Source organism: Oncorhynchus mykiss, chromosome 4, assembly GCF_057628025.1.
Source record: "Oncorhynchus mykiss isolate SJ-2025 chromosome 4, ASM5762802v1, whole genome shotgun sequence".
In the NCBI taxonomy this organism is placed as follows: Eukaryota; Metazoa; Chordata; class Actinopteri; order Salmoniformes; family Salmonidae; genus Oncorhynchus; species Oncorhynchus mykiss.
Window position 1 is genome coordinate 41,019,070 of NC_143025.1, and position 13,598 is coordinate 41,032,667.

General features: G+C 41.7%; 2 protein-coding genes across 34 annotated transcripts in view; one reads left to right on the plus strand and one right to left on the minus strand.

The window, feature by feature from the left end:
• The window catches only part of LOC110521001 (dedicator of cytokinesis protein 7), an 84,373-nt gene that overhangs the window by 31,882 nt on the left and 38,893 nt on the right, over positions 1–13,598 (plus strand). For all 33 annotated transcript variants that reach the window (XR_016495265.1, XR_016495266.1, XR_016495268.1 and 30 more), the window contains 2 exons: positions 10,770–10,887; positions 11,241–11,311. Coding sequence is in view for 29 of the 33 variants with exons in the window: in XM_090232011.1 (XP_090088137.1) it covers positions 10,770–10,887; positions 11,241–11,311 (189 nt within the window). In the remaining 4 variants the exon portion in view is untranslated. The remainder of the gene's footprint in view (positions 1–10,769; positions 10,888–11,240; positions 11,312–13,598) is intronic.
• LOC110521809 (angiopoietin-related protein 3) lies at positions 1,337–7,136 on the minus strand. Its single transcript, XM_021599686.3, has 6 exons — positions 6,348–7,136; positions 5,937–6,047; positions 5,550–5,772; positions 4,754–4,849; positions 3,326–3,598; positions 1,337–3,155 (listed from the first exon to the last, which is right to left on the minus strand). Exons 1-6 carry the CDS (start codon positions 6,870–6,872, stop codon positions 2,965–2,967), a joined length of 1,419 nt encoding a protein of 472 aa, XP_021455361.2. The 5' UTR covers positions 6,873–7,136; the 3' UTR covers positions 1,337–2,964.

Genomic DNA, 13,598 nt, shown 5'->3' on the forward strand with positions numbered 1-13,598 from the left:
ACGGCCAGATGTGATACAGCCTGGATTCGAACCAAGGACTGTAGTGACGCCTCTTGCACTGAGATGCAGTGCCTCAGATCGCTGTGTCCATGTGTGTGTTAACTATTTAACTGTACTAGAATGCTTAAAAGGCTGCTAAAATTGTAAATATCCTTTAATGTAGACCACATGGAGAATTCAATAAGTTTGATTTTTAATATGAAAAAGGTTTGCCAAAGTGCAAAAAATTATCTTCTAGGAAGCTTTCAAACGCACTTAATCCCAAAAAATGTTGGTTTTGCCATCATTGTAAATTATGTTATTATCTAGCTATTTTGTTGCTTTGACAGTAATTTCTGAAGATTATGATTAGTTCTACCCTTGGCAATTTTCTGGGGTGTTGTGGTTGAAAACTGAGCCGGTCGAGCATAACACGTCATCCCTCTTACCCAAAGATAGACGGGTTAGAAATGTTTTAGCAATTACTTTTTGTGACGCTTGCATTCAATTGCCACTTCCCTGTTGCACACGGATTTATGACTGATATAAGATTAAATTGTCAACCCTGTTACTTTACCTGGAACTTAATAGGCACCTACTATAGTTACTTCCTGAGATGGGGAAAATATGTCAATGAACCATGTCTACATTTTTGTTTTCTTGAAAAGCTATGAGTGATATTACAATATTAGTACTTGCATTCACAACTTGTCTAAGTCCTATCATCAACTTATTTCAGCCACTGTATGGCTGTGGATTGACTGCGTTGTTTGTCTGGAATGTTGTCGTATTGGCAGTTAATTTGAAGAACTACTGTAATCATTCCACTAAACTTGTCTGGCTAGCTAGCTAACAAACGCACAGTGCAGATAATCTTCAAATTAATTGTCTCACACCATCTTATCACAGCACTGGCTGACCATGGTTGACCAACTCACCAAAATTGCTTACCATTTATACTGTCATAAGAAGGTTAATGTCTATTCTAGTATTCTCATTCCTAATTCTATGGTAGAAAATGCTGTGAGCTCTGAAGTTTATTTACCTATGTACATTTACATGTTGAATGGACAAGCGGTACAGTACATCTGGGTACAGTAGCAAATGCAATCTACTCACTGTTGGTTGAGTGTGCTGTATATTGGCCTCTCACTTGCATAAGATAGTTAATGCAAATAATGTTTCAGGAGTGTTGTCAGCATTGCAGGTTGATCAGACTCAACTGTTGACTTTATAGGCCAGGGGTGTGATGACCTGTGGTTGGTAAAGCATTGCCTAAACCTGCTTAGATGGCATTAGATCATTAGCCCAGTTTGTTGGTTTTTCCTTGGCAAAGAATACAAAGGACAGCAGTATATTTGTTTTTGGTATGATGGTTTTATTTGTTATTATAAATATACATTATTTTACCAGAGTCTCTCTGATAAGTAATAGTGCTGAGCGATTAGTCTTTATTTGTAATTTATTTTATTGCTCAATTTTGGTAAAAAAAACAAAAACAAAAAAAAAACATTGAATGTTTGCCTTAAAATGATTTTAGAGCTTTTTAATAAATATTCCAAAGCCAAATATTGAGAACATCCAAATGCCAAAATATTGGAAACATTCCATTGTCTTATTACTTTTTATTCTATTTAATTTGTTAGTCATCTCATCTAAGCTCTGCTCAGGCAGTAGCAGCCAGTCAGACAACCATCTGAAGTTCTCTCCAATGAGTTATGCTATTTAGCTAAGCTAGTAGCTAGCTGCCTATGCTGTATGAAAAAAAATATTTCCAAGACTGCTAATTACCAAATACTACAACTGTCAATCGGGTAGAGCTACCTCTCAAACTGTCTCTATCCCTTTTGTCGGTATGGAAGGCAGTACAGGCGCGATGGATTATGGGCATTGTAGTTAATTACCATTTATGCGCTGAACTAGGTTAAATATTGTTCTATTGAAAAACTTTCTTTAGCATTTCAGTTCGTTCTTGATCTGATTTCTCTCTTTGTTTTTATTTCTCTAGAGGAACGGCGTGTTGAGCTGACAAAAACAACATGAAATTGAATTCAAGTAATTGAACCAACGTCGGTCAATTAGTTTAATAATGGGGGAAAGAACTACATTTTATTTAATCGCTCAGCAATAATTAGTAAGAAACATAACATATGTACAGTAAGTAGCAGCCGTTTTAAATGCAGCAGAAAGATACGAGTTGGCAGGAGACGAGAGTCAATATGACCAATCTAAATGACCTGACGTCAACTACCCTGGCAGCACATTTAATAGAACATTATCAAAATTGTTTTAAATACAGTATAAAGTTTTTAAAAAGATGGTGAAAACACTAAGCTCATATACATTTGAAGATCTATGCATCATTTTGATATTTTGTCTACTTATGTGTGAATATTTGGTACATTCAGCAACAGCCACTGAATGTGCAGAAATACAATATAGAGTGATAAATCAGTGGATAAGGACATGCCTGAGGATGATGTCTTTGTCACATGCAGTTCATTCATTTAACATAATGAGTAGTAACTTATCTAAAGCAGAGTGTTCTGTCAGTTACATAATTACCTAATTGATTTTTTATTTTTTATTCACCCATTGAAGGTAGCCTAACTTCTCAGTGCTGGGATGTGTTGCAGACCAGGGCAGACAGTGTTGAATCATCTGACATTCCATCCAAACCAAAACTTGGCTCTTATAAAACTGATTACCCAACTCTATATGTGTATCTGGAACAAATTGTGAGGTCATTGACCGGCTGACTGCTATTGCATCATTCTGACGAATCAGCTTATTTTCTCTGTCATACAAAATTGTTGGCTGGCTGTTATTGGCGGCAGACTTTTTTTCTACTGTCAACAGCTTCTCTATCTGTTGCTACCATGCCAACAATGTGTAATGCGAGGGTGGGTAAGTGGAAGGTTACGGCGAGAGGGGGTGTATTTGTTGTTGCCGTACCAACGAGGTGTAATGTAGGTGGGGACGAGGTTAAGGGGGACTTGAGGTGAGGGGGGCGGGTGAGGCGGGCCGTATGGAGATCTTGGTGGTCTTGAGGGAGTAGGAGGTCCCCATAGGTTTCCACTGGATTCCTTTCCTCCTCATGGAACGACCCTTTGACCTCAGCCACATGTACCTGCCGTTCAGGTTGGTGTCACCACAGGCATTGAACCACCAGCCACCTGCCAGAAATGGGTTAAATTATATAACAAGTCTAGAACCCATAGTCAATATCTGTGCTGCCTGCTTGGAAATGTCTTTAACAGGTGTATGGTACCAGACAGTGCTGTGAACCTGTACCAAGTGTGTAGTCAGTACCTGTAGTTGCATCAGGTGTGTGATCAATGCATACCTGTGTAGTTTTTGGCGCAGTTGGAGTCCTGGTGGTTGTCGTTGTCTCTGTCCTTGGTTGAGAACCTCATGCCACTGTGGTTGCCCATGGCATCGGGCAGATCACCAGACAGGTGGGTGAGGTGGAGGGTGTAGTGGGCCTGGGGTCCCTCCATGGTGAACTGGTACTCTACAGACCTCCTCTCCTCCTTCCAGTCCTCCAGCTCAATACGCAGGATAGATTCACCCTGACCAGCAAGGCTGTGGATCTTCCTCAGGCCCAGCCAGAACTCTCCTACAATAACACCGATAGCACACACAAATGTCATTGAATGGCCATAGAGCTACAACACACAGATAAAACACATATTCTCTCAGAGCTGTCCTATGATAACACAGAGAACGCACACATTCTGTTAGAACCCTTCTATAGTAACACAGATCACACACACATGTCAGAACTCTACTTTAACAGATCACAAACACATACAAAGCCATCAAATGGTCATAAAGCTAGTTCAGATTCTATACTGTAGGCCTAGCTACTTTGTTTTGTTCTGTATGCCATGGCCCATAACCCGTGTTAAATAGTGTGGGCCAAGTTCTGACACTCAATACTATTTTCCCTAGCCCCTGGCTGCATACTGTAGTCATGGGTGTGATGACATAATTACGCTCGTAAAGGACCTGTTGGAATGCAGTAGGATTATATGCCTATGACCTGGGGTCCAAGCCTGGCTGAAGTTAAGTGCAGCTATTGCTTTGTCTAGTCAGACAATGGAGGAAGTCAATCTGTCAAAGGGTGCCTGATAAGCTAATTTACAATAACTGTTTCCTGTCCGCTGTTCCTTCAGGAAGTACTTAAGAGTGGTGGAGTGTGGCTGTATTGGCTGTTTCCTGCTTTATGAATGCCTACAGGCCTTTGTAGAGTATCAGGTATGGGTGCTTGCCGCTGAGTTGAATTGAGCCATAAAGGTTTCATTTGTTTTTTTTGTTCATTATGGATAGAGATGTATTGACTGTCTACTAGATCCCGACTGATATATTGGTTCAACGATATTATCGGCCGATATTGGCCTTTTTATCGCTAGTCCAACGATAACCGACACACAATAAATAGGATGAATAGGATGAAAAAAGTTGAATGCTTATCTGAACACTTGCGGCCATTCTCATGTCATTGTTGTCACAATGTATTTAATCAACATTTGAAGCCTAGAGATTGGACAATTGCTCATTTGGATGGCGATTTATGAGAATTCAGTGGGGAAAATGACACTTTCATTTCCCCGCAGTAAAACAGTATATCGGCAGATATATCAGTATCTGTATGTTTTTTCCCTCCAGAAATCGGAATCTGTATCGAACCCCAACAAAAACGTATCGGTCGGGCTCTACTGTCCACACCACTGACAAAATTTACTGATAGAAAGAAATAAGACAAACTAACTTTCCAGATCCCCAAATCCGTTCTCATACTTCTCCCATGCCTGGTCAAAATCCACAGACCCGTCCTCCCTGCTCTGGATGACTGTTGATCCTCCTCCTGTCGATATGGGAGATGGGACATGTAGTCAATACATGGACAGAGAAACACAGCAACAACAAAATCCAGTTCCTTTCTCTAGACTGATTATGGAAACTCGTAGGAAGCGCTTATTTCCTTCTGATAGCCTGTATGACCCTGTTTCCTATAGACTCGTTTCTGCTTGTCTGTTTTGTCTAGACCATTTAGACTTCTGTAAGAATATGTCAAAGATGTATACACAACGCAGAGGACCAGAGGCCTAGAATTAACAATCAATGGAAATAGATGTTTTTCAGTTCAACATCTGTTTAGAATCTGTTAGAATTGTCAGTCCTGAACTCATAGCTACTTTAGCTGTTTTCATTGGTCTGAATCATCTCTACATTGAGTCTGGAGCAGGATACTTGTTATTTGGTTGTACTGCAAGGAATTCTAATTTGTCAGCCACAGGCTAGTGTGGGAGGGGGGGGTTATAAATTGCTTTGTTCTGTGGAGAGAATCACTGAGGATGAGGGAGCATGAATACCTACTATCTACCTCCCTGCGTGATTTGTTCTCTTTGGTGAATAAACCTATTTTCCTCCTCCTGATTTGCTTTGGGGTTTGTGTTTTTGAAGAGTAACATCAACTGCTAACGCTTGTATGTAATGCAAAGAAATGGCTTGACACATTACTGTCACATAGTTGGTTGAGAATTTGACACGGGATTGTGTCTTACCTGAGGTCAGTTCACAGAACACATTGAAAGGCTCAGACTGGTTTGGCTTGATAGAGTACACCCCGCTGTTTCTCTCTCCTCTGTTGAACAGATCACTGCAGTCCATGGATAGGTCCGTGTCCGGACCAATGGAGTCGCCTGTCAGGTATTCAAACATGTCTGGCGTCTCTGAGTTGGAATCCGCAACTTTGTCAGTTGTGTCCTGGAAATTGTCAATGCTGATCTGGAATAGCAGGCAAAGTTAAAAACGGTATGGTGTTGTCTATTTAAATGTTTTTAGTGGCCTTTTTTTATACACTGATTGAACAGGGATGAAAGAAATGGCCATTACCTTTTGGTCTACTGTATACAATTCGATTATCTCTTTAAAGCAACAGAGATGTGTACCTTTTCCTCCAGAGTCCTGATCTTAGTTTTTTGGTGGTTGAGCTGTTCGTGCTGCTCCCTCACAGCTTTCAGCAGGTCCGTGATGGTCCTCTCCTGAGCCGCAATCACATCCTGAAACAGACCAGTTAACACTGTCTCGTTAATGCTCACATTAAAATACATTTCCCAATGGCATAACTTGAAATTGAAATCATTACTACTCATTAAAAAGGTATGTTTTCATTAACTTAAACTTCTCAATTAATTCAGCAAAATAAAATTTGATGCAATATTCAGTAGGAATTGTATATGTTGAATATGTGTGCCAGAAACACTGAATCTTATATTCTAGAACAAAGACATTTCACATTGAAACAAAATAAGTCATAAATCTCAGTACTGATTTAATATGAGTGAAGGTCAGCAGTGTACCTTGAGTGACTTGATCTCGTAGAGCTGCTCTGCGGGCATCATGCTCTCCGACAGTCCCTTCAGTTTCTCCTCCAGCCCTCCTACTTTACTCTGCAGCTGGCTCCTCTCTTGCAGGATACTGTTGATCTTGGAGTTGATCTCCAGTGACAGGTTCCGGATCTCCTCGTTGTTGGCCTTGAGGAATGTGGTGGTCTTCTTCAGCTCCTCCTCTTCCTCCTTAATCTCAGAGGTGACCACAGAGAGCTGGTAGAAAGAGCGGTCAAAGATGTTGAGTTTTTGAAAGATGTCGTTGATCTGGGCCTTGGTCTTGTGGACAAACTCCCTGAGGCTCTGACCCAGTTGGAGCAAGCCGTTGGCAAGGAGACGGACATCGTCCAGCATGGCAAAGCGGGACTTGGCCTCGGCTGGAGGCTGCGTCTGGGGCTGGAGTTGAGAGGGTACAGTGGGGTAGACCCTGGAGGTATCCTGATGAGCTGCTTGAACTGTAGACACACCCAGCAGAAACAAGAGGCAGAAGAGCTTCATGGTCAAATCTCTCTCAGCAATCGTGGAATAGCAAGAAGTAGTCTCTCTCTCTCTGTTCTTCCTCCGCTGCCCTACTTTCACTCTCCGGCTGTCTGTACACCTCTTACTCTTTCTCTCTCTCCCTCTCCCTCTCTCTCTGTCACTCTGCTAGAAAGATGTGAGAGCAGCAGGCAGGCAGGCCTGTGTTATATACCCCAGTCCAGCGAGGGAAGGGTAGGTTAGTTGATCATTAAGCCCTGTTATGCTTGAGCTACTGGGCCCCCTGAAATCCCCTCGGCGGCCCCCTCAACCCCCTCCCTTCATAAACAAACAAATCACTGCAGTGAGCGAATAGCAAATACACCCCTTTAGCACAACAGCCCCCCCCTTAACCTCCCAAATCCCCCACCACACCCTACCCAGCCTCCATCTGCAGTACACTGCTTTAGCTGATCAGCAGAAAGCCAACAGTGGAAGGCCATCAGATGATGGCTCATTTGTCCCTATCAATCTCACCTTATAGCAGCCACACCTCACCATGTTTCATAATATGTCACACAATTGTTGTCTATGGGTTTGATTTAACGTCCTGCTGAATCAGCCCAGCATCACTCTCTCAGGTCCCTCTCGCTGGGTCTAGATGAGGTGTGCTGTATGTACTGAGAGAGGCAGGTGGATGTCATCAATGCTATAGTGTTTGCATTGGGGGAGAATAATGTGCTACATGTAGACGACTGTGAACTCATTTTGTTGCCATATTTGACTATTCTAGTTCTGCAATCTGACCGTGCTCACTTTGTGAGCATCTTTTGTTTCTCCTACTTAGCCAAGATTATTTTAATGCTACCAATAATCTGACTACTTTGAGATGTTGGTCAAACTGTCTCGACAACATGTTTCAATGATGGTTCAGTGACTCTAAATCATATTAGTCCTGCTCTATGTTTTATTGGGTGGAGAGGTGTGTGGGTGGGGGCAGAGATTTTGGGGGGGACCACTAGGACTTTTTAGCAACTTTTTGCCTCTTTAGGATTGTTTGTCCAACTGAAAAACGATGGTTATACTTTATTTTGGGGTCCCCAAAAGTTTCAAATGAAACGCCAATACATAATGAGGAAATGGTGATGGACAGCAACTTCCCTTCAACAGAGGCACATTGTGGGGAGGTAGTTAGCGTCTCCTTTGTCAGAAGTTGCTTTAGCATTTGTGTTACCTGTAAATGCATGACGAAACTCACCATGCCGTTACAGACGCGGGTAACTCTTGTGCAGGGATGGGCAACTGATGGCCCCCATTTTCAAGGCCCTTGGATCACCCCCCCCCCCCCCCCCCCCTATTTTGAAATGTGTTTGTGCATCAGCAGTTTTTCTCTTATGTCAGTCACTGATAGTCAGTCAATTAGCCCATGCTAACCAATTTATTTTAGATTACTAAGTTAGTTTAGCGGCCAGCTATCTAAACTTATTATCATGTTCGAATTACAGGCCGGGTGGCCCCCATTGATTTTGTTAGTCAGTCTCACTCAAATATCTTACTAAAAACTAACATTTCTCTCCGTCCCATGGCAAAATGTGTAGTATCCCATGATGAGTTCAGATTTTTTTGGTGGCCCCCACCCCCATCAAAGTTACCCATCCCTGCTCTAGTACATAGCAATGTTCATAGCAAATGCAGATACGCTGGCTATTTGTTCATACAGTACAGAGTCTCTGGCTGCAATATGTCCTTAGTAAATATGGGTTTCTGAACAAACACAACTGGCTACATGATTCCTTACTCCCTATATGTTATCCTTTCTAAATCTGTGGGGAGCACAAACAGGGTACAGTATTCACATTGGGACATGTAGTAGGCCTACAGTGGGAGGACGAGTGTTGACTGTGTGACTCTGAAATAGTGCTTAGGCTTGGTTTGGTTATGCAGCTACTCTGAGTCAAATAATTGATTAACCTGAGATGAATCTGTTGAGGCTGAAGGACCAATAGGAGAGAATTGGCCCCGTGCTGAAAAGGGAGCTGTATCTGGTCCGTATATGTGAGAATGTTTTTTTTTTTCCTGGGGGTTATTGCAATGCAATGACATCATTCAAAAATCACCATGGGTGCCTCAAAGAACAATAAAGCCGATCAAAAAAAAAAAAAAAGCATCCAGCTCTTCGCCTTCACGGAGAGACACAGCTACTAGACAGGGAAAGGAGGAGGGAGGAACGAAGGGAGAGGAAATTAGATAGATAGAGCGTGAGTGAGGGAGATGAACCGAGAGAGAAAGGATCAGGGATTCCCACGGTTTCAGCCTGTTTGTCGTCACAGCTGTGGTCCTAGGGGGACCTCCCCTGCGGCGGAATCTACGTCAATGTGGTCAGGCCACTGCACTGCGGCTGCCTCGGACGTTCTGGGGTCATAACCCTGGGAACCCTAAAGCGTGTGTGTCCAGCTTGTTAGCACTAGAAAAGCCTGGCCTCATTGGACCTCCCTTCGTGGCAATGACATATATTTTCAACATTCTAATAGTCTAATAAATAGATTAAATATATGCTATTGTAAAAAAATAAAATAATGTTTGGTTGTGTTTATGAAGGTCTTAGGTAACATTAGAATACGAAAAATTGGTACCACCTTATTTGGATTGGATTGTAATGCATCTACAGATGGAACTGATAGTTAGTCCATTTCAACTATCTACATACTATCTACTAACCCTTGACCTAACCCCAACCCATGTCCCAACTGTAAATTAACCCTTAACCTAACCTTAACCCTTAACCTTATTCTAAATCTAACCGTAACTTAGCAAGCAGTTGTTTATATATAGATAGTTTATTGATAGTATAACCATCTGTATAGTATCTACAGATGGACTATCCAAATAAAGGGACCTCCATAATTATTTATTTTTTAAATAACGTAGCATGTTAATTTGTTTGTTACTGTAGGTTATATGTAAAAAATAAACACTAAAACCACAGTTTCAAGTGTAAAATAAATGCTATTCATGGAGTGTCTTTGTTACAACTATGAAACAAAAATAATGTATGTTGGAACAGAATAAAAGCTTATTTTTTATAACAAAACAAATAAAAATACCCAAACCACCAAGACCCCCGGTCAAATAAAGAAAATATCAGTAGCCTACACATCCGTTTAAGTGCCAAGTGTGCCAATCAGCACAAACGCAATAATGGCATTATACTTTATACCATGATTTAACTTAAAAAATGGCAAAGTAATACATTTTTTAAATTGGTTTGCGTCATTATGACACACTCTGCCTTTCTAGTGTTAACTGAAGCTCCGCTGCTTACTGCCTGTGGAGAAGAGAGGAGGGCTTTTTTTAAACATCAACCTATTGGCTACCACAATATTGTCCAATTGCCACTATAGACACTTAAAAAAAAAAAAAAAAGTGTCAAATAACTTTCCAATTTACATATCTATCATCGATGATGAACATTATACCTCTTTGACGGAATTGAACATACGCAGTTGGCCATGGCATTATTGCACCTTCCCCCAGCAGTGGTGCAGTAAGGCAAATGTTGCCCCCCCCCCCCCCCCACACAACCACCAATCCAGCCCAGCAGAGGATTTAGTTGCTGTGGATCCAGAGTGATTGACAGGACGAGCCTCCCTTTTCCACCAGTCAGTGGCCACAGAGGCCTACCCTGATGGCCTTAGTCACTCCAGTCACTGACCTATTGATAGTACTGTACATGTGTTATATTCAGTACATTATATGTAGGAGGTATGTAAATGTCCTAAGGAAAATGGCGAGGGGACAATGTTGTGAAATTCACTCGGAGCTGTTGATACATACAGTATCAACGGTGCTGCTATGTCAGTTGAGTTCATGTGTTACTGTTTGACGGGAAGGTGGTTTGGTTTCACGATGGGAATGCGTGTCTGTATATGTGTGTTCCAGGAACCTGCTGTATGTGAACCCACACAGCCTGAACTTTGCCAACCGTCAAGGCTCCGCCCGGAACATCACAGTGAAAGTGCAGTTCATGAACGGGGAGGACCCCAACAACGCAATGCCGGTAACAATGACACACACACACACACACACACACACGAGAATGCTTCTTAGCCCACCCACAATAATTATTCTTAGCTCACCCTCCCACGAGAATTCATTTTAGGGTTATTAGTGTATTTTGGTGCTTTAACAGGTACTGCTGCACAATCCTAGACTGATTTATTGGAAATTGATTGTGAAGAATGGTGTTCAAGTATATTTGAGCTCTGTCACTAAACACATAATTTTAACACATGCAGACAAACATAAGTCTAATGTCCACTGTATGTTGCCTCTCTTCCTCTGGTCCTCTGTAATTCAACCCCTGTATGCTGTTCTTCATCTAAGTTTCTTTCTCATCTCTCTCTTCCCCAGGTGATTTTTGGCAAGTCTAGCTGTGTAGACTACGCCAAAGAAGCATACACTGCTGTAGTGTATCATAACAGGTGAGGGACTCAGATCCAGCTCTCAGACAATTCACTGATGTTTCCATTTTGTATGACGTGTGCTTAGGCCCTTTCTTAAAAGAAATATACACAGAACCATTCAAAAGTTTGGACACCTACTCATTCAAGGGTTTTTCTTTATTTGTACTATTCTCTACATTGTTGAGCTGCAATTGGTGGACAGAGCCTAACATTCTCCTGCAAAATGTCTTGATAAACTTGAATTCGTTTTTCTGTCGGCGAGTGTACGCTACCCAGGCCCTGAGGCAGCAAAGCAGCCCCAAACCATAATGCTCCGTCCACCATACTTTACAGTTGGGATGAGGTTTTGATGTTGGTGTGCTGTTCTTTTTTCCCATCCACACATAGTGTTGTGTGTTCCTTCCAAACAACTCAACTGTAGTTTCATCTGTTCACAGAATATTTTGCACCTGCAACATCCAGGTGCACTTTCGCAAACTTCAAACGTGCAGCAATGTTTTTTTTGGACAACAGTGTCGTCTCCCGTGGTGTCCTCCCATGAACACCATTCTTCTTTAGTGTGAGTTTTTTTTTTTATCGGGCAAGGCAGCTCTAACCAACATCTCTAATCTCATCTCATTGATTGGACTCCATGTTAGCTGATTCCTGACACCCAATTAGCTTTTGGAGAAGTCATTAGACTAGGGCAGTGGCCACCAACCTTTTCTGAGTCAAGATCACTTTCTGAGTCAAAATGCATGCCGAGATCTACCGCTCTGATTTTTTTTATTAACATGACCTAAAAAATGTAAGTCTATGCAACATTAACCAGTTAAAAACAGTACTGTAGCAATGAGGTTTGTGTAGTAAGCTATAGGCTTAATGCAATATCACTGCATACTGAATTTACCTGCCAATGCATTGTTGTTCTGGACATTTTTTTAAATTATATTTCAACATTTGTGGTAGGCTATATGATCACACCGGTAAGCAATCCATTGTTGTATTACTTGTGAGGAACAGCTGAGTGAGCACACATTAAAATGATTTGCTTTTTATTTTACTGGGCTGATGGTGCCTGCATCTGATGGTCAGTCTCAGTGGAGGGAGAGAGCATCAGACTGAGGGTCCGTCTCTCAACATCCCTCCGCTCTCCCTTTCCTCCACTCACACTGACCAAAAAGAGACACCGTCTTCCAGCTGATGGCGAAACTCGAGTCACATCGCATTACTTCTGTCTCATGGACAAATTCATGTTGTTTCTCCTATGAACAGAGAAAGTGAAATATTCCTTGATATTGAAAAAGACCCAAGCTGCTAATAATAACAACGCAAGCCTATATATACACTTTCCTCCTCATTCATTACTGCTGCACTGCTTGTTGTAGCGCTGAGTGGAAATAGGAAGAACGTGCATTTTATGGGGTAAAAAAGTGTTGAGTATAAAGTGTTGACAGTGCTGAGTATGAACTTAAACATAAAACAACACTTAAACAACACTTAAACTCACTCATACAAACAGCAGCTCTTTGACATATTCGTTGACAGTCTCTCTCTGGTCATGGTTTTAAATGTTTTGAAATCTCACAGTATCAATTTTTGCCGTAGCTTTGTTTCATGCCTGCTGCGTTACTGCAGACTCGGTCATCTGAGCAATCTGATTGGCCAACGGTAGGCCAATAGTGGCACTTGATTTCCTCTCCGGGCCCGCCGGGAAGGCAGAGCTTGTACCTTCAGACACATGAAATGGCAACAGTTTGCCTACCCGGCGAGCAGGGCAGTTGAATTGGCTGCACCTACCACCAACAGCCCAAGACTAATAAAAATAAGAAAATAAGGCTTAATCGTTTTTTTTGTTTTTTTTTTACAGAAATGTTTGGCGATTGACTAGAAATGCCTTGGAGATCAACAGGTTGATCGCCATCGACCGTTTGGTGACCACTGGCCTAGGGGTTCACATACTTTCCCCAACCTACACTGTGAATGTTTAAATGATGTATTCAATCTAGACAAGAAAAATACAATCAGTTGTGTGTTATTAGTTCAAGCACACTATGTTTGTCTATTGTTGTGACTTAGATGAAGAAATTTGATGACCAATTTATGCAGAAATCCAGGTAATTCCAAAGGGTTCACACATACTTTTTCTTGCCTCTGCAACTACGTTATATGGTCTATGAATGGCAAAGGGATATAGGAGATTGACTTTATTCACTCAGTTCAACACCTTTTTATAAACTTGTCAACACTTGCTGTTCGGTCGTCAATGAAAGGGGAGGGGGAATGACATGTCCTCTTAACTGCTTATAACACAAATTCTGTTTTG

Coding starts and splice junctions, on each gene's coding strand:
- LOC110521809 (XM_021599686.3), bottom strand. CDS start 6,872: ATGAAGCTCTTCTGCCTCTTGTTTCTGCTGGGTGTGTCTACAGTTCAA. Junction 4,850..5,549: donor GTTCTGTGAACTGACCTCAG/GTAAGACACAAT, acceptor CCATATCGACAG/GAGGAGGATCAACAGTCATC. Junction 3,599..4,753: donor CGGATTTGGGGATCTGGAAA/GTTAGTTTGTCT, acceptor GTGTTATTGTAG/GAGAGTTCTGGCTGGGCCTG.